General features: G+C 41.8%; 1 protein-coding gene across 3 annotated transcripts in view; it reads left to right on the plus strand.

Moving 5' to 3' along the window:
• Positions 1-26510, plus strand: part of SIL1 (SIL1 nucleotide exchange factor) — a 237221-nt gene that overhangs the window by 123873 nt on the left and 86838 nt on the right. For all 3 annotated transcript variants that reach the window (XR_013960842.1, XM_080672995.1, XM_080672994.1), the window contains exons 4-5: positions 13034-13154; positions 23780-23879. Coding sequence is in view for 2 of the 3 variants with exons in the window: in XM_080672995.1 (XP_080529121.1) it covers positions 13034-13154; positions 23780-23879 (221 nt within the window). In the remaining variant the exon portion in view is untranslated. The remainder of the gene's footprint in view (positions 1-13033; positions 13155-23779; positions 23880-26510) is intronic.

A 26510-nucleotide genomic window follows, 5' to 3' on the forward strand; every position in this document is an offset into this window, starting at 1 on the left:
CCAGCTCATTTGCTGCCCTCAATTCGGATGCCTTGAAGCCTTCACTATTATTGAACTCTTTGCAGCTTTAACGAAGGAGGCAGTTTGTATGTAAATTCTACAAAAATCATGTACTCATCTCTCCTCTACAGAACTCAATCAGGTATATACTGAGAGCCTATTAACACTCATTCTAACTATCTATCATGGTCTTATAGTTGGGGAAAACTCAGGCAAAGAACCAGGCAAACATCGTTATTCAGAACTTTCTGGAGTCAACTTAAACATCTCACAGGCATTCTCTTTTACTCCTCACAGTGAACTCTATGAGCTCTATGAAGTGTGTACTCTGAGCCACTTTCTGTATATAGACCACAGAGGTTATTTTCCCAAGGTTTTTAAGTGGTGGAACTGGACCCAGAACCTGAGTCTTCCTTAGCCTGTGCCCTCCATCACTAGACTGGACAACTGCCCAGGTCACGCAAATGTTAAAGGCTATAACTGCAATGCTGGCAAAGAAAGCAAAGCACAGCACCACTTAGTAGGTCTCTTAATACTGATGATCCAAAATTTTAAGCTAACAGGCAACAAATTGGAATGGTCATTACACTTTGATAGAAGGCTCAGGTGACTGACCTTACTTTGTTGCTCAACTTGCCAATGTTTAAGGGAGGCCCTCCCACAGTGGGGGTGAGAGGAAGGACTTAGGACCAGCTGTTTCTTTGACTGCCTGCTCTGTTGCTCCATCTTCCTCTTTTCCCACTCTGATTTGCATTCAGTTCCTCCTCCCCCAAAAGAGATTTAAGAGTCCCATACTTTAGAGCTGATCTAGAGAGAAATTGTGTGCTAGGGATTTTGCTTCACTCATACCTACAGATTTCCCTCTTTCCACTGCAGGGAGCATCTAAGCTGAGGAGCTTTTGCAGTAGGTACTTGGGAAATTGTAGAGGTCAAGAGTAGCTGATACTGTTTTGAAATACTTCATAAAACCATTTTTGGCTGTTGCTGTAAAAGAGAACAAATAGAGCCAATTATGATGTCAGGATCCCCGGGGATTGATGGGATGGGGGGAAAAGGATTAAAAATTAAAGCACAATATCTTGGCACTTTGCTTTTTTAACCCTCTTATTAAATTAGGACTTCAGTTTGAAGGAAATAAATTAGAACAAAGAGTATGCTTAAAATACAATCTTTTTGTTTTAAATTTGACTAATGAGTGGTTTTAGCACTTTCATTTGGTTCTCAGTCAACCTGTGTTCAAAGTGTCAATTAACCAATAAATATTAGGAAAAACAAGAGTCAGAAATGGTTGCCACTTCTGCTAATGAGCTGCTAATGAAATTGTCTGGATGGGAAATGCAGGCACTGGGAATCCCCTAAGTCTTCTCCAAAAAACCAGCAGTAATGGAGCTAAAGCCCCTGACCCCTGGGAAATAGGCACATTTAACTACTTCATTTTCAGTTTGTCATTTTTCTCCCACCTCATTGCCAGTATCTCATGGTTAACGCCTATTATACCGAGAATTTTTAAAATGCAGTTTAATTTGACTCAATTCCTAAGTGGGTTTAGAGAGCTGGAAATACTGTAGCTGTGCTGTGGTTTATTTCTAACTGCCTGGCCCTTTGGTCTCTTGGTGATTCCCTATCTCTTCTGATTTTACTGATACTTTTCTTCGTCTTCTCACTCCTAGCACATACACATACACACTATTGAAAATAGATTGAAGTATGAATATATTCAAGATTTTGTAGGGATGAAGGAGTATGTGGTAAGTGGGAAGCACATCTTTAAGAAAAAGAAAAAGAAAAAAGAACTAGTAGACCACAGCAGTTAATGTTTATTGAAAGCCAGATCCCCAGCAGGTATGTAAAAGCCCAAATGCTCTGATTAAGGGGGCTGTGCTGTACCTATGAGCCTCACTGGGTCGTCTTCTAAGCTAAAGAAGGGCATGGGATACATTGAGGGTAGAGATAGAAGGGGAATAGATGCAATCAATGGACTAGGAAACAGATTGGGATGCCCATTATATTTTCTGGGTGAAAATAGCCCCTCTGCCCCTCTTCCTGTTCTCCGTACTCCATTTCTGGTTTTATTAAAATGTGGGGTTCTGACAGGTCCCCTGAGCTGATGGGAGGAGCCACTGCAAATATTTCAAGGTCTGATGCTTTACTGAGAAGGCCATGATAGGATTTCGAGTTTTCCTGGTCAAACTATCATTTCTTACTTCTGTCTTATTCTTCCCATTCCTGACCCATTTTCCCTAGTTCAGGCTTTATTATGTCTGACTAGGTCAAGTATAATAGCTTTCCAACTGGCCTCCTTGCTTCTTTTCTCCCTGTTTTATATGCTAAGCTCTAATTACTTCAAATGGAGTTACTTATTACCCCCCGAATATGCCCACTTCTTTGCTTGCTTGAAAGATGTTCTCTGGACTTAGAACTCTAAATCTTGTTACTTCTCTTCCTTCTTTCCTTCATATTCTTCAGTGGCAGCAGTTGGTCTTGCTCATGTGGTAGCCTTCCCAGTGTTCAGCACAGAAAGTGGCCCTCTGTGGGTGTGTAGTAAGCTGTGGGTGGGAGAAGGAATGCCTAGAAAAGGGCAGCCTGTTGCTCAGTCCTCAGTAAATGCTTGTTGACCAGCCAGTTGTGGAAAGAGCCTCATTCTCCTAGATAGGAATACTTTGAGCCTTGATCCTGATGGCTGTTCACAGAGTACCTCTTCAGCTGTAACAGGGAATTTCTAAGTATCATTGCTAGTTCTTGTCCTTGAAGAGCACTGCTCTTATGAATTGGGTATTTAGAGGCTGGTGACCAGCCATTGTCTGTCCATGAGGTCTGAGAAGGAGACATTGGCTAGGCCACAGCAGATCAGATTTTGGAAAGTGTAGTTTTAGAGGGTAGTGGGTGTTGTCAGGATAGCTGCTTCCTGAGGATAACTGCAGAGTTTCTTGTTTTGAGGAGCTTTAATTCAGGTGAGAAATTTGCACCCTTGCTTGGAAGCCATGCCAGAAAATTCTGCTAATGCCCTGTGCAGATTCTGTGACTCAGGGTGAAAAGTCAGTTTGGAGAATATTTTTATTTTCTTCTCATTTTTCCATTGTTTAGTCCTTTTAGAATATGCATAAATGCAACTACATTCTGGACTGATTCACTCTATGTTTTGCTGTTTAAAAAAGGACTTCATTTGCGCTTTCCTTAAAAAATAATAGCATTAAGCATTACTTCAGAGTTCAGCTCCCTAGAGAGGTTTGTACACATTTTTTTATTACTGGTTCAGTTCAAGTTCTTCCTTGGAGACAGTATAGATGCTCATTTGTGTGAAGCAGGGAACTTGCCAGCACTTGTTTGGGGGTTTTGAATAAAAAAGCAGGCGGAAAGGGCCATGGTAGTCATGGCAACCAGGCCTATAAAGTCTCCGTTCTGACCAGCCCTGGTTAGGAGCTTGGAGATCCCCAGAGAGGTAAGGGCATTGCTTCCTATTCCATATTCTATCTATTCCTTCTTGTCTGGGGAGTGGGGGCAGAGGGCTGGCATTCAAAGTTGATCTTTCCAGAGGCCTACTGTGTACCTGGTATTGAACCTGAGCTGTGAGCACAAGTAATTGGTCTCTGCCCTTCAGAAACTCAGCATTATTGGGAATTTTTACTCTTGTTAACACATACCTACAGGGCTTGATAAATAAAATAACTTTGTTTCATCCTGGTTGACATTTACCTTTTGAAGGCTGTGTTTCCTGAAGCACTTTTAACTTCTGAGCACTGATAACAGTGTTTTCTTATTTGTTCTTCACAACAGTCTTACACATTAGGGAAAGCAGACAGGAGAGAGTTTTTTCATTTGACACAGAAAGGCCTGAAGATTTAGACAGAAAAAGAAATTTGTCTAAAATCACCCAACACTTGAAGACAGAGCTGAATGGATAGCAGAGTTCCAGGACTCTTGGTTGCATGGCCGGAGCAGCCCTTGATTTTCTGCCATTGTGTCCAGGTATGATTTGAAAGAGCCTAGATGTCCCTGGAGGAGTTTTCAGGCAGGAGTCTACAGAGGATACCCCATATGTCTTTCCCCTCCCAAAGCCATATAACTACCGAGGCAAAAGAAACACGAGAGCACTGTGGCATCCATCTCAGATGGCCCTCTCTTCACAGAAGCAGGACAGTCAGGCTGCACAACTTCATTGTGGGCGCCCAACTGAGGCAAGTTTATTTTTATTTTTTATCCTCACCAGAGGATATTTTTTCATTGCATTTTAGAGAAAGTGGAAGGGAGGGGGAGAGAAAGAAGGAGAGAGAAACATTGATGTTAGAGAGACACATCAATTGGTTGCCTCCCGCATGCATCCTGACTGGGCCCAAGCCTGCAACCTTTGACTGGAATCAAACCTGCGACCCTTCAGTCCTGGGACACTCTATCCACTGAGCCAAACCTGCTACAAGAGGCAAGTTTTTAATCACCGGGCACTGGGATGAGTCGGGACAAAAACTGAGTCAGGCAACATTTGTCAATAGATAGAACTTGACCAGCAGTCACAAGTGACTGTGGGCTGAATTTCATTGATGGATATATTTTGTTTGGCTTTTACATTTTAAATTTCGAATGCGTTAGAGGGGGGCATTTTTCTTAGCCCTTATCACTCCCTATTGTCTTACAGATGGCCCTCCTCACTTACCTCTCTTACTTGCCTGCTTCTGATGAGCATTAGCGTTTGCACTTGCCTCTTGGATCACTATTTAGGTGCCCTTCTACCAGGGTTTCTCTTGCCCAGGTGATTCATGGCCTCAGCTTTTCTAGGCCCATTTTCTTCTTCCTACTCTGTCCAGAACTGTCCTTCTGGGGCTGTATTTAAGTTCTATACTTAGCTCTCTATATTGGCCTCTAGAAATACTTGCTGTCACCTTGGACTGCATCTGATAATTGCTCTTTCGGGATTCAAAAGGATCTTTATCCAAAGAAATGATTTTTTAAAACAACTTTATTGAGATAAAATTTATGTGCCATAAAATTCACTCATGTAAAGTGTACAATGGGAATAATTCTCAAATGTCCCTAGACGTTTCTAGACTATGATGTTTCATGGACCAGAAAAACTTTAAAAGAACATTTTGGGCAACCAGAGGCCAACTTTTTTACGCTGAGTTAAGGGCCTTAACATAAAAATAGCCCACTATCATCCATCATCATCATTATCTCATTTTATGAAAGGACATTTTAACACTAAAAAGATATAGAAACTTTAGAATTTCAATAAAAGGAACTGTTCTTTATATTGGACATGTTTAACTTCCTTGTTTCAGGACCATTAGACTGAATTGCCACAATAAACAAATCACCTCAAAACTCGGCTTAAAACAACAGTAAATTCTTTTTGTAGCTCTGACTCTTAGAACTGTAGTAATAGTTCACATACCCTTTAGATGCCCCCCAGATAAACAATTAAACCAACCACGAGTGGAGGAGTGGGAGCCACAAAGTGTAATACTAATAAATGAATCAAATATTACAAATTAATAACATCATACTGAAGGGGTAGGGGAGAGAAAAACTAGTGAAATGATATTTTGACTAGAAATACTATAAAACTAAAGATGGCTACTGTAAAACCAAGGACAAAAAAACCCTGTATATAAATGCTGTGATCTAGTTTGGTAAATGTGTTTCTCATAAGGGTATATCCATAGCAATTTTGAAACTAGTTTGTATGTATACTAGAATTGAACAACACATAAATATGTTGCAGATAATAAGAACCAGGTTTCTCACTGTTGGAGAAATAAGTTACAAATAAAGAAAGGGGGAAGACAAATGAACTCTGTGGTGTTAGATTGGAATATGAGATATGTAAGTTTAACTTAGTTTTAAATAGATATACAGACAGATAGATATAGAAGTATATATGTATACTAGTGCCCCGGTGCATGGATTTGTGCACATTGAAAGGAAACTAATTAGAAGGTGGCTGGAGGGGTGGGACTGGGCAAGATGGACTGGACACGCCCTGGAGCCAACCTTTGGTGGTTCCCGTCCCCCAGCAGGCCGCACCTGGGGTGAAGCCATGGCTCAAAGGGCGTCTGTGGAGTGAGTGGGTCCCTCTGGCAGGTGGGGCCCCTCTGCCTGGCCTGAGGGGATTGGGCCGAAACTGGCTCTTTGACATCCCCTGAGGGGGTCCTGGATTGTGAGAGGGCGGTTCTTGGATGAGGCACCCTGGAATCGGGCTCCCTCCTCTCTGGTTCCAGGGTGCATCACCCGAGAAGAGAACCACCACTGCCAAGTCACCACAGCTTGGCAGCTCCTGTGTTGAGCGTCTGCCCCCCGGTGGTCATTGCGCATCATCTACCAGTTGGATGGTCGCTTAGCCTTTTATATATATAGATAATGCATATATGTATATGTATACACATATATAAATTTATTAGCTTTGTCCATTGAAAGGGTCTAGAAGCAATGACAACCTAGGAGTAATGAGCACACTTAGCACGCAAATCTTGGTTTCTAAAAACTGTTCTCCAATAAAAGAAACTAGGGTTCTTTGTTCCCAGGGCTGGGGAGAGGAAAATACAAGATGAATTTGGAACATTTTTTATTTTTTAAAAATTTTTTTTATTAAGGTATTATATGTGTACATATCTTACCATTGCCCCACCCCCACCCCACTCCCATACATGCCCTCACACCCCAATGTTTTGCATCCATTGGTTATTCTTATATGCATGCACTTAAGTCCTTTGGTTGATCTCTTATTTCCCCCACCTCTCCCTAACCTTCCCTCTGTAATTTGACAGTCTCTTTGATGCTTTACTGCCTCTGTATCTATCTTTTTGTTCATCAGTTTATAATGTTTTTTATTATCCACAAATGAGTGAGATCATGTGGTATTTTTCTTTCATTGACTGGCTTATTTCAGTTAGCATAATGTTCTCCAATTCCATCCAGGTTGCTACAAATGGTAAGAATTCCTTCTTTTTTATGGCAGCATGGTAAGGAACATCTTATGGTAACAGAAAGTAAGAAAATATCTGAAAAAAAGAAAATGATAGGGGCAGGGACTTGTTAAAGGAACACAAGAGCCAATGTGAAGGAGCTCCTAATTGCCAAAGCTGAAACAATTTGAGCAACAAAATAAATAATGATAGTATTTATAGAATAAAGTATCTATGAGTCCATAGTAGTATAAGTAAGTAATTAAATAGATGGAGGAGTGACAGCTTTTCCTTGCAGTGAAATTTCGATTAATGTGTGAGTAAGGAGGAAAGTAGAAAATTACCATTAGATCATCACAGTGGTAATTGTTGCAGATGGATTCCCCTAATGATGTGATTTGAGGATAAAAGAAGGGATTCGTATAATCTCAAAGTATTTCCCCATGATTTAAAAAAAACAATTCAGTGGTTTTTAGTATAAACACAATATTGTGCACTAATTTTAGAACATTTTTGTCACCCACAAAAATGAACCTCTTGCCCATTGGTGGTCATTCCCCATTCCTCCCTCCCACTAGCCCTTGACAGCTGTTAATATACTATGTCTCTTGATTTATCTATTCTGGACATTTCATTTAAAAGGGATCATATGCTATGTGGCTTCTTGTATCTGACTTTTTTCACTCAGCATAAAGTATTTAAGGTTCATCCATGTTGTAGTATATATCAGCATTTCATTCCTTTTATTTTATTTTTTTAAAAATATATTTTATTGATTTTTTACAGAGAGGGAGAAGGAGAGAGAGTTAGAAACATACGATGGTATTAATTTGTAATATTTGGTTCATTTATTGATGAGAGAGAAACATCGATCAGCTGCCTCCTGCACACCCCCTATTGGGGATGTGCCCGCAATCAAGGTACATGCCCTTGACCGGAATCGAACCTGGGACCCTTGAGTCTGTAGGCTGACACTCTATCCACTGAGCCAAACCGGTTAGGACTTCATTCCTTTTAATGACTGAATATTATTTCACTATATGGATATACTATATTTTATTTACTCTTTTATAAGTTGATGGACATTTGGATTGTTTTCACTATTATAAATAACTAGAGGCCTGGTGCACAAATTCGTTTACGGGTGGGGTCCGGTCGGCCCACCCTGATCAGGGCTGATTGGGCTGGCTGGGGGGAGGTGCTGAGAGAGGTTGGCCGGCCCCACCCCCGATCAGGGTGGGGGCCCCACCCCCTGGCCCAACTCCCTGTTGAACTCCCAGTCAACTCCTGGTCGAGGGGATAATTTTCATATTGGTCTTTTATTATATAGGATGTTGTAGTGAGGATTAATGTGTAAGTTTTTGTGTGAACATGTTTTCAGTTTTCTTGGGTACACACCTAGATATGGAATTGCTGGGTTCATGTAGTTACTCTGTTTAACTTTTTGAGAAACTGTCAAATTATTTTCCATAGTTTGGTAGTTTGCATTTATTTTGGTTTGCTGCAGTGGAAAAGCCCAATAGAGATTACTTTTCTTAGTTGATCAAGGCCAGTATCACCAGTAAGAAGACATATTGACATTACAGATTTTGTGATATGATGCACTGAGAACACCACTGCATCATTTTTGTGGTGCCTCTGACAAGGATGTATGACCTTAGTTTAATCATGAGAACATACCAGGTAGTCCTGAATAACTGGTCAATATTCCTCAGGGTGTCAGAGTCATAAAAGACAGGGGAAGGCTGAGAAACAATTGCAGGGTACTAGGGAGAAATAACCAAAGGCCATAAGGGATCCTGGAACCAAAAAGGACATTAGTGGAAACACTAGTAAGGTTTGAAAAGGATCTTTATAGTTTGGTGAATGGTATTGTTATTTTCCCAGTTCTGATAATCATCTATGGCTATGTAAGATATTAACATTTGGAAAGGCTATGTTAGCAATATTTGGAAACTCTGTACTATTTTTGCAACTTTTGTGTAAGTTAAAGGTGGTTCAAATTAAAAAGTTAAAAGAAATCCAGTCTTTTATTCTTGCTGGGCTTAGCTGGGCTTAGCTCCAATCTGTAGTTTGAATTCTGGTCTACTCCGTGGGCCTCTCATCCTTTTTGGACTGAAATACTAGTGGAGCATGGTCTTCTCATGATGATGGCACATTTGCTAACATCCCACTGGCCAAGGCACATCACAAGCAAGTCCAAAATCAACAGCTATAAAAGTCTACTCTACCACTCTAATCTTCTCTTACTGTGTAAGAGGGGCTGCATGGCAAAGGGTGTGAATATACACAGTGGGGAAGGGAAGAAAATTTGTGACAATAATGCAATATACCACAGATTCTCCCCCTACTCACCATGGGGAAAGCAGGAGTGTTACCCGGGTCTTGGTCTGTGATTGAAATCAGTGACAGAGAGTCCCAATGGGAGTCACAGCTCAAGTGTGAGTGGCCTTACGTAATCCGGACAAGGCTTCTACTTGTTATAGACAGAGCTTCCCCAGGGAGCCAATGGGGGGAAACAGATGCTGTAGACCTCTTTGCCTTTCTAGATCCCCATCTTATTTTGTGCCTGTGCCCTTGCCTCCCGCCTCCCACCTCCCACCCCCGCAATCCCTAACTCTTTACTTTCATGTATCTAGTGACTTTTTGCCTCTGCTGTGCTCCTCCCTAGTATTGCGATCCCTTCACAGAGGCCCTAGAAGGATGCAGGTCAGATCCCACTCTCTCTTTAATTTGGCCTTTTTCCCAGTGGGGTGGAAACATTTGAAAATACTGTATTTTCTGCTGCCTCTGCCACTGCTGCTGCCATGGTTGGTTTCGTGTATTTGAAATAAGCTTAACCTGTATTTTAAGTTAATGCTATTGTGCTTGTTCTTGCCCCCTGTGGTGGCTTATGTGAAGGGAGTAATTTGGGAATTTCCCCAAATTAAATAAATTGATTCACATAAGATCCTAGTCTCTTTCTTGGCCAGCTTAGCCTGGTATAACGTGTTACGTTTTTTAAACTTATAAAGTCATGTACTTTTTTCCTTTTCCATTTCTAATTTTGATGAAAAGTCTGAAAATTTAAGATGCCGCTAATATTATTAGTAGCAGTAATATTAGTACTATTACTACTAAAAACTATTAACATGATTACTAATTATTATGAATCTACTTGCCATAGTGAAAGTCCTTGGCCTTTCCACATACTTCTAGATCAGTTAGGATTTTCTCTCACATTTAATTTTTCACTCAACAAATAATTATTGAGGGTTTACTATATGCTAGGACCTATGACAGGTTTTGGGGATAAAATGGTGAGCATTTATATTAACCAGGTACATTAAAAAAACACACACAATACCTAATATATAACGATTGAATGAGGTAAAGTGCTATTTTTTTTTAAAGGGTCATGGTGCTGTGAAAGCCTTTAAGGCAGTGGTAGGGAACCGTTTTTTGCCAAGGTCCATTTGGATATTTATAATATCACTTGCTTAATATAATTCACTTAGTATAAATGTATGTTGCTATGAAAAAAGCTAGATTTATTGAATTTCGAGTCCTGCCTGCGGTTGCCTTGGCAGGGCCACACAAAATGATTTCTCAGGCCTTATATGGCTTGGGGGCCAGACATTCCCCACCCCTGCTTTAGGGGGCGGCTGGATCTGGTCTGGGAAATAGAAGATGCACTCAGAGGGAGTGACTCTTAGCTGGGATTGAAAGGGGAAGGAGTTGGAAGCTAGGGTTGGAAAGAGCATTCTGGTCAAAGGGAGCAGGAGTGGAATGGCCCCATGGTAGGAAGTAGCATGGTTCTTTCATGGAATGGAAAGTGGCCAGTGTATCCTGGAGCAGTGATCGCCAACCTTTCGGACCTCATGGACCACTAGTGGTCCACGGACCACCGGTTGGCGACTGCTATCCTAGAGCATGGGGCGTGAGTTGTGGACAAGCCTGAAGGGGCAGGCAAGGACTAGATACTAAGGGCCTCATTGACCAGCATGAGGACTTCCATCTTTATTCTAAGAATAGTAGGAGGCCATTAAAAGGTTTGAAGCAGGAAATAACATAGTCAGATTTGTATTTTGGAAAAAAAGAAAATCATTCCTTGTAAAGAATACGTGGATAGGGAGGTAGGAGTAGGTAGGGTAGGTCAGTTAGGAGGCTTTAGCACTGTCTACAAGAGAGGTGGTGATGGTTTGAACAAGAGAAGTGATGGGGAGGACAGAGAGAAGGGTATTAATTACCAGGTTTTGGAGATAGATTGAGTATGGAGTAGTGGTTGGCAAAGTAGAGAAATATGAAGGATGGCATGCTCTCAATTTTTATCTCATTTAATCCCCAACTTAATCATATTCAGGAAGCCTTCCCAGAGAAAGATTTCCTCACTCTACCTGAACATATTTTTTAATATGTTTTTATTGATTTCACATAGAAGAAGGGAGAGGGTGAGAGAGATAGAAACATCAATGAGAGAGAGAAACATTGATCAGCTGCTTCTGGCATGCCCAGTCTGGGGACCGAACCCGTAACCTGGGCATGTGCCCTGACCAGAATCGAACTGGTGACCACCTGGTGCCTGGGTCAATGCTCAACCCACTGAGCAACACTGGCCGGGCTGAACATATTTTTTATTCTTGAAACATTTGGGATAGGTTTGAGGTTAGAAGAGGATCATTATACACATACACTCAGGTACTTAAGTTCTTATTTATTTTTAGCCAAAGTTAAAGAAACTCCCTGCTGATGTGGGATGGCAGGAACAGAACAGCATGTCTTGGCATGATGTTTCCTTGGCTCCCTGGTTCTGTAATGGAAGCACAGAGGTTGGTGGAACTTGAAGATCACTATGGTCCTGCTAGAACTGAGAAAACCTGAATTCATATACATTGTTACCCTTTTATATTCCGGGTTTACTGGATCATTTTGAGAAAATTTGTGCTATGTATTTCCCTTTAAGGAATGTTCACAGATTGTTTCTCTTGCCACCCCTCCCCACTTTGATTCTTGAATGAAGCTCAGCACCATCAGGGCAATGCCATCCTCTGCCAGGAAAAAGCAGAGTCAAAGATCAGGTGTGTTAGAGCAGAATCTCTGCTTCTATATTTCCAATCACCTAAAGAGCTTCCTCCCTGAAAATCTCTATTTAACATTCCTCTTTTGTATTCCTAGACTCTATCTACCACAGTGGTTGAGTGTATAGTAGTTGCTTGATAAATATCACTTGCATGAATAAATAAGTGTAACATTCCATTTGTAGTATGTGATCTTGCAAGTTGTTTTATAACTATCCTTGGTAATTTTGTACAGTGTGTATGAATAGCCCATTCATTTACAACACTTATTTGCCCAGCTAGTAGATCAGCTCTTCTGATATAGGGGGGGTATAGGTTTTTAATTTTTCTTGGTTCCAATCCCTGCCTCCTTGGCTTGCTATGTCCTTCTGCCTTTCAATCTCTTGCTTCTTCCTTCTTATAAACATTAAGTGTCACAAATTTTATATGACAAACTGTGGCCTAGAGGCTGGGGAAATTAAAAAAAGAGGAGATATTGTCCCTCTGCTCAGACAGGAGAGAGCCTCATAGAGGGAGCCTGATTAAATTGATGAGGTAGTGAGGTGTAAGTTTGCTGGAATGGCAAGCTGTCTGGGGTTCTGTCAGAGAAGGGTCAGAAAGGATGTAGTGGAGGAGGCAGTAATGTAGCCATGTCCTGAAGGGTAAGTAGGTATTCACTATTCATTTACTGTACAAAGCAAAAGGCTTATTATAGCTCAATTTAAAGAAAACTGAATTTCTTAAATATGCAGGTTCTAACTAGGGGACATTCGTCTCTGGATGAGAGTACAGATACCTTTGCCCACCTTGCTTCATCTCTTTATTGGATGTGGATTAGCAAAAGGAGAATTGTGATTGGTGAGAGAGAGAGAGAGAGAGGAGGGGAGGGGCGGGGAGAGGGAAAGAGGAAGAGAGGAAAGGAGGAATAGAGGAAGAGAGGGAGGGTAGGAGAAGGAGATATGGATAGATCCAGGTAGCTGAATACTACAGAGTCTGTTCTTCACGAACTAATAAGTCCTATTGACTTGTTAGCAAGCCATTCCATCAGTGTCCCTCTGAGGACTGTATATCTCATGAGCCTTCTCTCTTCTTGGCTTTTAGGCCAGGCTGTCCCTGCGGGATCCCATGTGCGGCTGAATCTCCAGACTGGGGCAAGAGAAGTGAAACTCCAAGATGAAGACAAGTTTCGAAATACCTTGAAAGGGTCAAAAAAAGGCAAAAGGTACAGCATCATTCTTGGGATTGAGAGACTAACAACACTGATTTTGTAATACTGAAAGTAATGACATTGCAATGTTTCTTACAGTAATGAATGCAAGGCAAATTCATGTGACTTTTAAATATATTTGAAATATTTAATAGCCTAGAATTTGTGATAAACCTCTTAGGTTTTATGGAAGTTTACTTCTACGGGTCTTTGGAAAGAAATAGTTTGCAAAGCAAATTGATACTTTAAAAAAGGCAGTAGGGGGAATGCTTAACCTGTTTTAAAAATGAAGCTCTTGAGGGAAGAGAAGATGGCGGCTGGCAGGATGGCGGTGAGGAAGAGAGTGTGAGAGAGTGAGGGAGTGAAAGGGGAGTGTGTGGACGTGTGTGGTGCGTGTGTGTGTGTGAGCGAGGGACAGTTAGATCCTGCAAGACTTTTGGGGGCTGGTGGACTGGGCTCTCTTGGACGGGAAGCCCCTGCTACTCCTGCGGGCACTCCCGGGTGGCCAGCGCTGGCACAGAAACCACAGTATTTTGAAGGGCAGAGATGCTGTGACTAGGACCCCAGCCTCACCACCACCCAGACTGGCCTTGGATGAAAACCGAGACCCTACAGCCAATTTGGACAAAGACCTGCTACCACAGCTACAGACTCATGGGCACTGACTTCACCCATACCAGTCTCAGGCTACTGTGAGTCCTGGAGTGTGTTCCCCTCTCGCCTATCCCCGGAAGCACAGGTCCCATGCATCCTCAGCCAGCCCCCTTATTGTCGGCGCACACGGACCCCGCCTGGACTGTGACAGCTGCGTCTCTCGGGCACCCCTGACTGTCAGTGCACGTGACGCTCCCGCTAAGCCCACCGCTGCAGCCCAAGTCCTGCACAACTGGGCACCTGGACTCTTCAGCAACAGCAGAAATGGGGAGACAAGAAAGCAACCCCCAAAGGAAAGAAAAGGAGGAATGGCCAAAAAAGAACAACAACAAAAAAGAACTAAAAGAAATGGAGTCATGCAATATGTCTAAAAAATAATTCAAAGTAATGGTCATACAGTTCATAAACCGGATGGACAAGAAAATCAACAACCTATATATGAATCAAGAAGAAATAAAAGTGATTTGGCTACAATAAAGAACACCATAAAAGGCTTCAACCGTAGACTAAGAGAAGCAGAGGACCGAATTAGTGATCTAGAAGATAGGGCAGAGAAACAAGCCTAATCTGAACAGCAATTGAAGAAAAAAATTAGAAAGCATGAGGAGAGCGTAAGGGAGCTTGGGGATAACATGAAATGAAGTAATATATGTACAATAGGGGTGGCAGAAGGACAAGAAGAGCAGCAAGGATTAGAGAATCTATTTGAAGAAATAATGACAGAAAACTTCCCTGATATGGAGAAGAAAAAAGTCACCCAAGCACAGAGAGTCCCAAACAAGATGAACCCCAAAAGACCCACCCCAGGACATGCCGTATTTACAGTGGCAAACGTTAATGACAAAGAGAATTTTAAAGGCTGCAAAAGAGAGAAAGGGAGTTACCTACAAAGGATCCCCCATTAGATTATCAAATGATTTCTCAACAGAAAAACATCAGGCCAGAAGGGAATGGAATGAAGTATACAAAGTAATGCAAAGCAGGGACTGAATCCAAGAATACTCTATACAGCAAGGCTATCATTCAGAATTGAAGGGGCAATCAGGAGTTTCAGAGACAAAAAAGGGCTAAGGGAGTTTATCACTACCAAGCCAGCAATGCAAGAAATGCTAAAGGGACTGCTATACAAAGAAGAAAAAAAGGGGGAAGAAGGAACACAGGCACCAAATATATAAATGGCTGCAAACAAGTACCTCTCAATAATAACTTTAAATGTAAATGGACTAAATGCTCCAATCAAAAGACATCGAGTGGTTGAATGGATAAGAAAACATGACCTATATATATGCTGTCTATAAGAAACCCATCTCAGAATAAAAGACTCACACAGATTGAAAGGGAAGGGATGGAAAAAATACCTTTCAGGCAAATGGAAAAAAAAAAAAAGCTGGGGTAGCAATATTTATATCTGACTAAATAGACCTCAAGGTGAAGGCCATAATGAGATAAGGAAGGCCACTTCATAATACTAAAGGGATCGATACAACAAGAGGATATAACTCTGGTAAACATATATACACCCAATGCAGGAGCACACAAATACATGAAAAAAACTTCTGGAAGATATCAAGGGAGAGATCGACAGCAATATGATCATGGTAGGGGACTTTAATACTCCACTGACATCACTGGATAAATTCTCTAGACAAAAAATCAGCAAAGAAACAGCAATCCTGAATAACTCACTAGATCAGATGGACTTAATTTACATCTTTAGAACATTCCACCCCAAAGCTACAGAATATACATTCTTCTCAAGTGCACATGAGATGTTTTCAAAGATAGACCACATATTGGGTCACAGGCAAAGTCTCTCCAAATTCAAGAACATTGAGAGCATATCAAGCATCTTCTCAGACCAAAATGGCATAATATTGAGAATCAACTACAATAAAAACAATCAAAAAAATTCAAACACTTGGAGGCTGAATAGCATGCTATTAAACAATGATTGGGTTACCAAAAAGATCAAAGAAGAAATTAAAAACATCCTGGAAACGAATGACAATGAGAACACAACAATCCAAAATCTTTGGGAGATAGTGAAAGCAGTCCTGAGAGGGAAGTTCATAGCATTACAGGCCTACCTCAAAAACACAAGAAAAAAATGGTAATAAATTATCTAACTCTACAACTTAAAGAATGAGAAAGACAACAACAAGAAAAGCCCAGAGTGAGCAGAAGGAAGAAGATAATAAAGATAAGAGCAGAAATAGCCCTAACCGTTTGGCTCAGTGGATAGAGCGTCAGCCTACGGACTGAAGGGTCCCAGGTTTGATCCCAGTCAAGGGCATGTACCTTGGTTATGGGCACATCCCCAGTAGGGGGTGTGCAGGAGGCAGCTGATAGATGTTTCTCATTGATGTTTCTAACTCTATCCTTCTCCCTTCCTGTCTATAAAAAATCAATAAGATATATTTTTTAAAAAAGAGCAGAAATAAATGACATAGAGACCAAAAAAAAAAACAAAACAGTACAAAAGATCAGTGCAACCAAGAACTGGGTCTTTGAAAGGATAAACAAGATTGATGAACCTCTAGCCAGGCTCACCAGGAAGCAAAGAGAGAGGACCCAAATAAACAAAATCAGAAATGAAAGAGGCGAAATAACAGACCCCACAGAAATACAAAGGATTGTAACAAAATACTATGAACAACTCTATTCCAACAAACTAAACAACCTAGAGGAAAGGGACATATTCCTATAAAAATACAACCATCCAAAACTCAACCAAAAAGAAGAAAAAAATCTCAACAGGCTGATAACTAAGGAGGAAATTGAAGCAATCATCAAAAAACTCCCAGCAAACAAAAGCCTGGGGCCAGATGGCTTCACAGGGGAGTTTTATCAAACATTCAAAGAACTAAAGCCTATCCTCAGATTATTCCAAGAAATTCAAGAGGAAGGCACACTTCCAAGCTCTTTCTATGAAGCCAGCATTACCCTAGTCCCCAAACCAGGTAAGGACACTACAAAGAAAGAGAATTACAGGTCAACATCCCTGATGAACATAGATGCTAAAATCCTCAACAAAATTCTAGCAAATCTGATCCAGCATTACATTAGAAAAGATCATACACCATGGCCAAATGGGATTTATTCCAGGGATGCAAGGTTGGTACAATATCCGCAAATCAATAAACGTAATACATCACTTAAACATATTGAGAGACAAAAATCACATAATCAGCCCTAGCTGGTTTGGCTCAGTGGATAGATCATTGGCCTGCAGACTGAAGGGTCCCAAGGTTTAATTCCTGCCAAGGGCACATGCCTGGGTTGCAGGCTCAATCCCCAGTGGGGGACGTGCTGGAGGCAGCCAATCAATGATTCTCTCTCATCATTGATGTTTCTCTCTCTCTGCCTCTCCCTTCCTCTGTGAAATAAATAAAGAAATATATTTTAAAAATTTTTTTAAATTCACAAAGATCTTTAAAAAAAATCACATAATCATATCAATTGATGCAGAAAAGGTATTTGACAAAATCCAACACCCTTTCCTGATAAAAACTCTCAGCAAAGTGGGTATAGAGGGATCATACCTCAACATAATAAAAGCCTTATATGACAAACCTACAGCCAACATCATACTCAATGGGCAAAAACTAAAACCATTTCCCCTAAGGACAGGAACAAGACAGGGATGCCCATTTTCACAACTCCTGTTCGACATAGTACTAGCTATAGCGATCAGGCAAGAAGAAGAAATAAAAGGCATCTAAATTGGAAAGAAGAAGTAAAATTGTTTTTGTTTTTTTGCAAATGACATGATATTGTACATAGAAAACCCTAAAAACTCCATCAAAAAACTACTAGAATTAATAAATGAATTCGGCAGTGTAGCAGGATACAAAATTAATACCCAGAAATCTATGGCTTTTTTTATACACCAATAATGTATTCACAGAAAGAGAAATTAAAAAAGCAATCCCATTTACCATTGCAACAAAAAAAATTAAAATACCTAGGAATAAATTTAACCAAGGAGGTAAAGGACCTGTATTCAGAAAATTACAGGATGCTAAAAAAAAGAGATAGAGGAAGACATAAACAAATGGAAGAATATACCATGTTCATGAATTGGTAGAATCAATATCATTAAAATGTCCATACTACCCAAAGCAACCTATAGATTCAATGCAATCCCCATTAAAATTCCAGTGGCATATTTCACAGACCTAGAACAAACTCTCCAAAAATTAATCTGGAATAAAAAAAGACCCCAAATAGCTGCACCAATCTTCAGAAAGAAGAACAAAGTTGAAGGGATCACAGTACTAGATATCAAGCTATACTACAAAGCCACTGTTCTCAGAACTGCCTGGTACTGGCACAAGAACAGACATATAGATCAATGGAACAGAACAGAGAACCCAGAAGTCAGCCCAAGCCATTATACTCAATATTTGACAAAGGAGGGCAAAGCATACAATGGAGTCAAGACAGTCTCTTCAATAAATGGTGTTGGGATAATTGGACAGATACATGCAAGAAAAAAATGAAACTAGATAACCAACTTACACCATACACAAAAATAAACTCAAAATGCATAAAGGACTTAAACATAAGACAGGAAACCATAAAAATCTTAGAAGAAGCCATAGGTAGCAAAATAGCAGACATTTGTCCTAGCAATATATTTACCGATACAGCTCCTAGGGCAATGGAAACTAAGGAGAAAATAAACAAATGGGACTTCATCAAAATAAGCTTCTGCACAGCAAAAGAAGCCATCAATAAAACAACAAGAAAGCCCACTGCATGGGAGAACATATTTGCCATTGTTATCTCCAATAAGGGTTTGATCTCCAAAGTTTATAGGGAACTCATACAATTTAACAAAAGGAAGATAAACAATCCAATAAAAATTATGCAAAGGACCTAAATAGACACTTTTCGAAAGTGGACATACAGAAGGACAAGAGACATATGAAAACTTACTCAAAATCACTAATCATCCGAGAAATGCACATCAAAACAACAGTGAGGTACCATCTCACACCTGTCAGAATGGCTATCATCAACAGATCAACAAATGGTAAGTGCTGGTGAGGATGCGGAGAAAAAGGAACCCTTGTACACTGCTGGTGGGAATGTAGACTGGTGCAGCCACTGTGGATAATAGTATGGAGTTTCCTCAAAAACTAAAAATGGAACTTAAATTTGACCCAGTAATCCCACTTCTAGGAATATATCCCAAGAAAACAGAAACACCAGTAAGAAAGGATATATGCACCCCTGTGTTCATAGCAACACAATTTACAGTAGCTAAGATTTGGAAACAGCCTAAGTGTCCATCAGCAGATGAGTGTATTAAAAATATGTGATACATCTACACAATGGAATACTACATTGCTGTAAAAAATAAAGAACTCTTACCATTTGCAACAGCATGGATGGACATGGAGAGCATTATGCTAAGTGAAATAAGCCAGTTAGAGAAAGATAAATATCACATGATCTCCTTCATTTGTGGAATATAATGAACAACATAAACTGATGAACAAAAATAGAATGAAAGTTATAGAAGCATCGTACAGACTGTCCAACCTATGATGGAAGGCCGGGGGTGAGGGGGTAAGAGATTAACCAAAGGACTTGTATGCATGCATGTGAGCATAACCTGTGGACACAGAGTCGGGGAGGGGGGATGAGGGCATGTGCGGGGGGTGGGGGTGGCCGGGGAGTGGTCAATGGGGGAAAAAGGAGACTTATGTAATACTTTAAACAATAAAGAATTTAAATTAAAAAAAAAAAGAAGCTGTTTTTTCCAGTACTTTAAGAGCACCCATTTGAATCCCAACAATTAATGTGCTGATTACAGATGAGTCATCTATTCATTAAAACAGGCCTTCTGCTTTGCAATAATATTTCCTTGGTGAACAATAAAATTGCGTTTTAAAGTCTTTAATTCAGAATAACTTTTCCTCTTGTTAGTCCATATTAAATTAAAATAAGCTCTCTTAGAGTATAAAAGTTTTCCAATGGTAAGAGGTTGCCTTGTTTTTTAATAACCAGCTTATTTGATTATTTGATTTCTGGCAATTCATAGTCTCTATTTTTCTGTTATTTGCCTTGAATTACCAAGTTTTCTGTTTTCTATTTTCTGCATGAGGGAGAAGGAGGTTAAAGCATGGGATTGCAGGGGTTGCTAGAATTCTGCAGTTTGAAAGGTCGGTATTAATACTAGCCATGACGTTTCTAACACAGAGACCAGCAAATTATGGCCTGTAACTCATTTTGGGACTGCTGCCTGTTTTTGTATGGCCCACAAGCTAAGTTGTTTTTGTTTTTGTTTTTGTTTTTTTTTATATATTTTATTGATTTTCTACAGAGAGGAAGGGAGAGGGACAGAGAGCTAGAAACATCGATGAGAGAGAAACATCAATCAACTGCCTCCTGTACACCCCCCACTGGGGATGTGCCCGCAACCAAGGTACATGCCCTTGACTGGAATCGAACCTGGGACCCTTCAGTCTGCAGGCCGACGCTCTATCCACTGAGCCAAACCGGTTTCGGCATGTTTTTAACATTGTTTAATGGTTGGAAAAAGAAAACAAAAGGAGCATATTTCATGACTCATGAAAATTGTGTGAAATTCAGATTTCAGTGTCCATAAAAAGTTTTATTAGAACACTAAAGGCCCGGTGCACGGAAATCGTTCACGGGTAGGGTCCCTAGACCTGGCTGGCGATCAGAGCTGATTGGGGCCTTCCAACTGCCAGTCAGGGCCTTCCTTCCCCAGCTGCTGGCCACCGGCTGGGGCCTTCCTTCGTTCAGCGCCGCCCTCTGGTGGTCAGTGCATGTCATAGTGAGCGATGGAACTCCTGATCTCCTGATTAAACTCCCGAGGGGACACTTTGCATATTAGCCTATTATATAGAGAGATGGCCATACTCATTCATTTATGTATTTTCTATGGCTGCTTTCTTGTGACACTGGCAGAGTTGTGTAGTTGGGACAATCACCATAAGGCCCACAAAGCCTCAAGTATTATCTGTCATTACAGATAGTTTGCTGCCCCTGTTTTAATGCATGTTAAGTATTGAGAATCAGTCATGGATTGAGTGGAGTTAGTCTTATTCAGTCATTGTATATTTATTATTTTAACAACTAGTGGCCTGGTGCACGAAATTCGTGCATATTAAAAGGGGATTAATTAGAGGAAATAATTTAATATTGCTATTTGCCTTTTCTCTATAATAGAAGTGTCAGAGATGAAAAAAAATTAGCAAAATGTATATGAAAACCTTCCTCCTGTCAGAGTCTGGGGCACACCATGGGACCCAGAGTCAAGTCCCTGCCCACCCACATTCGCCTCAAAATCAAGTGAGATCCAGACCGAGCCGCCTACCTCTGCATTGGGCTAGATCCAGACCCGGCCATTCCCACCCTTGTCAAGCCCCACTGGGCAGGGGATGTAGCCTCAGGTCCCTTGGCCTGGCACCAGGACGGGGGGGTGTGGCCTGAGGTCCCCAGCCCAGACCAGGGTGGGGGTGTGCCTTGAGGTCCCCTGTCAAGCCCTGCCAGGTGTAGGACATGGTCTTATATCCCCTGTCAAGCCCTGCTGGGTGGGGGGCGTGGCCTGAGGTCCCTCAGCCTCGTGCCAAGGCGGGACTCGTGGCCTGAGGTCCCCTGTCAAGCCCTGCCGGGCGGGGGGTGCAGCCTGAGGTCCCCTAGCCCAGCACCAGGACGGGAAGCGCACCTTGAGGTCCCCTGTCAAGCCCTGCGGGTGGGGGACACAGCCTGAGGTCCCCTGTCAAGCCCCACAGGGGGGGAGGGGGGTGGTGGGAGAGGGCATACCCTCAGGTCCCTGCTGATTGCTTGTTAAGGCTCCTTATGGGAACTTGGCCTCAGCTGTGGATGTAGCCATCTTTGTGATGGAGTGATGGTCAATTAGCATATTCCGTCTTCATTAAATAGGATATTTTACAATTAGATATGAGGCAGAAAGGGACTTTAGAGGCCCAGTTTTTACCTGAGTGTTTTCCTTGATTTACCTCACCAGAAAGTCACTCAGCCTATCCATATGCACCTTCAGTCATGTGGCACTCACAATCCCACAAAGCAACCTGTTCATATTTGGGTAGTTTTTACTGTTGGAAAATTTGACTTTATTTGTGATAGATAAGATAAGGAGATATTTGCCCTCCTTAATGTCACCCTGAACTGGGAAAAATCGTTATCTTTCTACATACACCTATACCTACGGTGACCCAGATCATGGTGATGATTAATTTCTCACAACCATCTAAGAAATAATCAAATCTCACTGTTGTAACCCTGTCAACTTCCCTCCATCCCAGGCACACATATATATACATATATCAGGGTCTCAAAGCATTTCAGGAGGTCTTTTTTCACATCTAAGGCAAGTCTTCTTGTTTTCTAAATAAAAAGTCTATTTTTTTTCTTGGTTTAAGAATACTGAATTAGGAATTGGACTACTGTGGACACTTTTATTTGTTGTTTTTAATACCATGGGAAGTTATTTCTACATACCTGACTGTAGATCATCACTAGGAGCACTTGCTACTTTGCCTGTTCACATCTTTTCAGAATAGAAAGTAGAGCCATCTAATAGACACACCATAAGAGAAAGATTTGTCTCCACTCCTGACTCTTTACTTTTCTCCTTTGAAATGTTTCTAAGGGCTGTGCCCTGGAATGGCCTCCAAGATACACTGGACGTGTCCTCTTTCTTCTCAGCATTTATAGCCAGGGAAAACCTGTCTGAACAGGAGCCCAAAGCATTTTAAAGGTGGTGTGGGTGTTCACTGCTGTGAGCTCAGGAGTTTCTGGCTGTGTTTGGTGATGACTTCCTTCTTCTGGGTCAACCTCTTCCTGTGCTCCTCCAATTCTACTTCACAGTGTCTTCCTGGCTCTTTAGCACTGGAATGGGAACAGAGTCCAAAGGACAGGGCTAATTTCTAAAATTGTTGTAGTATTTTGTTTATTCCCCTGGGAAACAAGACCCACCCCTTTCCATCAGATTGCCAAAGAGGTTAGTGATCCCACAGAGTTAAATACTTCCTCCTCCACCTTGATAAATCTCCTGGGTTATCCTTAATGAAGCTTCCCCTTCCTACTCCCCAGCGCTGGACAGACTTGTCAAGCACAGTCCATATTCCATACTTCCCATTTTACTTTTGTTCCCACCTCTGTTCACTGAATTGAAATTACTGCTGGTGCTAAAACCTGCCCCTATTCCTCACCCCATGAATGCCTTCTCCTCAGTCAAGATGAATGGTTGTGGCTTCGATTAGCTCCAGTGGTCTCTGTGAGGATATCATTCTATAGGTTTTGCCAGGTTCCTAGATTACATCCACATTGGTTCCTTTCTTCCCGCTTTTTGGAGGCTAGCTCTGGAAGGTGACTGACCTTGATGCTAGTCTTTGGCATCTTAAATCCATTCCTTTGTCAGGTTGACACCTAACTTCTGCATCTACTCTGTGCTCAGGGGTCGGTCTTAAAGGTATGAATTTATCCAGCCTGTTTTTGTGAAGATAGGCTGGCTTGTCAAATCAGGTCAGGCACATGGGGGGCTCAGGTCTCTGTTTGTTTATTCCCTAAAAGAATATAAATAGGGTTTATGTTATTCTCTCTGTATTCAGTACCCTTTAGGAGGTCCTGCCCTGGCATGTGCTGAGAGAGCAGCATTGCAGAAACATTCCAGACTCATTTTTGCCTGAGTAGCTGGCTGAGAGCTTTCTGTCCATGGTGGGCCTTTGTCCTGTCCCATGCCATTTCCCCCTCTTTCATGAAATGACCCCATCTTAAGCTGTGTCTTTTTTCCTCTAGCTTCAAGGTAAGATTACCCTGTTGGACTTCTGGTTGACTGAAGGTAAAGGTAGGGTAGGACACTCTGAGTTAGAGCTGGCCTGGCTTAGCTTGCCTTGAAGTACCAGCCACCCACGGGAGGGGGCAGGGTTCTTTCTTGGAAAAGATGGCATCTCCCTCCTAACTCCCAACTTCTCTTTGGACAGGCTGGACATCAACACTAACACCTATACATCCCAGGACCTCAAGAGTGCACTGGAAAAATTCAAGGAAGGGGCAGAGATGGAGAGTTCAAAGGAAGACAAGGTATGTGACATTCTCCAGGGAGTTAGTATAAGTCTGCAGGATGGCCTTGAAGGGAATCACTTTTTTCCCTTTTGCAGTAATACATGGGATAATATTAACAATAATATTATAAAATAATTTAAACAGAAATTAATGCCAATATAACCCTTTATAGACTATCGAAAAAATGCTGGGGGCATTTTTGTCATTAGTTAGGTTAGGATCCAACTTCCAATTACATGTTTGGGGAAATTGAGGTACAAAGCAGAGATAGCCATACTCTCCATTATCACAGACGTGAATGAAAAGAGTAGAAATTAAAATTCATATATCACTTGCACTTGGATTACTACAAGTTTAAAGGACATAGGTGTTAGGCCAGGAAGGAAGAAGCCTGTGTCTTTGTCCTTATCCTTTGAACATGTAGCAAATGTATTTCCTTTCCCAGGCCTCAAGGTTTCTTAAATACTATACAACACAGGGCTTGGATAAGAGGATGGCTGAGGTGTCCACCAGGTCTCAACTCTAAACTTTACAAGGGAATGAGAAGGAACAAGAGGCAGAATTGCAGCTCCTTGGCTAGGCCCCTAATATCTGGGAGGGCTTGTAGGTACAGACCTATACCAGAAAGAAATTTTACTCTAGATGGATCTCATGAGCTCATGTAACAGCCAGAAAATGTCGCAAATCATTTTTTACATTTCTAGTTGAGTCCTGTCTTTGAAAGAATCTCCTTAGATGACTGCCTTGGAGACTTCTTTAAGTTTTTCCTCCCTCTTCTTCTCTTTTGCTTTGTCTCCCTCTTTACTTTGCCTGCTCTCACCTCAGAATCCTGGCAGTATTTTAGAGGGGCAACATAGGGTTCTTGACAGCTTGTATGTTAGTGGAGAAAGCCTTAGGTCCCTTATAGCCTTTAGAGTAGGGGTCCTCAAACTACGGCCCGCGGGCCACATGCGGCCTGCCGAGGACATTTATCCGGCCCGCCCGGTGCCGCTGCCTGTCATGCTTAGCAGCTGACTCGTTCCGGGCCCGCAGTGCGCATAGGAATTTGTTCATAGTTGCTTTTTTTAAACTATAGTCCAGCCCTCCAATGGTCTGAGGGACAGTGAACTGGCCCCCTGTTTAAAAAGTTTGAGGACCCCTGCTTTAGAGCTAAGTATTTGAGACAAATGAGCCCCCCCCTTTTTTTTTTAATGTGGGGGAGGACTTAATTAGGTTGTATTGGTATGCAGGCCATGTCTCCATGTCTTTACTTATCTTACCAGTAACGTCTCCCAGCATAGAGAGTGTATATGTGACAAAGTAACAGCAGCAATGGGTGAAGAAAGAGGATGCATAAAAATCCATCCTACCACAGGTGTATTAATTGAAGGGGTGAGAAAAAGCAAATCCTCTACGTGTTGAAGATAAGGCCAACAGAGGAGAGCAGCATGCCTATGTACATGGAACAGAGAGATTAGTGAGATTAGTGTCCTGTGGCCAGGGTTTGGGATTATTCTGATTTATTATCCATGTGGGGCTGATGGGAACATAAAAGCCAGCCTTTGTTCATGTCTTCTGTATTGATGGAAGATCCACTCTACCTCTGTCTCTTCTCTTTGTTCTCTTTAATGACATTCTTCCTTCATAAATAAGTTAGTGTAGAAAAGTATGAATATTATGAAAATATTTTTAAATGTGAAAGTAAGAGATTACATTTTCAGGTGTTTTTTTGTTTGTTTGTTTGTTTGTTTGTTTGCAATTAAAATAACCCTCTCTTTTTGTAAGGAGAGATCCCAATACCAGTACCCAAATGCACGATCCCAATCCTGTATTTTTTATTTGAGTCAATTGCTACTTCTGAAATAGGGCTGCCACCACACACTTTCTTTACTTCTATGGAGCTCAGGTTGTTAGCTCCTTCATTGAGGTGCTGAGTCCTGGGGTGTTTCTCCTTTCAGTTGGAGCCTGTTTGGACTGATTCTGCTCACTGCCAGTGCACTGGGAGTGGCAAATAAATGGACTTTATTGGAGAGTTTCTTACATGTCCTAAACTTCTGACTGCAGATGCAATCATACTTTTTGTTTATCAGTATTTACTTGTCTTGGGTTGGTGAACACACAATACAATCCTAATATATAAAAAGCCAGGAGCCATCACAACTGAAAAAAAAAACGGATGGACAGCCGAACAGCAGGCTGCGTGGGGTGACCAGGCCGGCAGGGGGGTTAGTGAGGGATGACCAAACGACTGAACAGCAGGCTGCATGAGGTGACCAGGCCGGCAGGAGGGGGCAATTGGGGGCGACCAGGCCGGCGGGGGGGCAGTTGGGGGTGACCAGGCCGGCAGGGGGGGCAGTTGGGAATGACCAGGCCGGCGGGAGAGGGGGGCAGTAAGGGGCGATCAGGCCGGCAGGCAGGTGAGCAGTTAGGAGCCAGCAGTCCCAGATTGTGAGAGGGATGTCCGACTGCCAGTTTAGGCCCAATCCTTGGGATGGGGCCTAAATCGGCAGTCCGACATCCCCCAAGGGGTCCAGGATTGGAGAGGGTGCAGGCTGGGTTGAGGGTACCCCCCCCCCCCCCAGTGCACGAATTTCATGCACCGGGCCTCTAGTCTATATATATAAAATCCTAATCTGCAAATACACCGAACAACTGAACAACTCAACCACC

This window comes from Plecotus auritus (assembly GCF_963455305.1).
Source record: "Plecotus auritus genome assembly, chromosome: 6".
NCBI lineage: Eukaryota > Metazoa > Chordata > Mammalia > Chiroptera > Vespertilionidae > Plecotus > Plecotus auritus.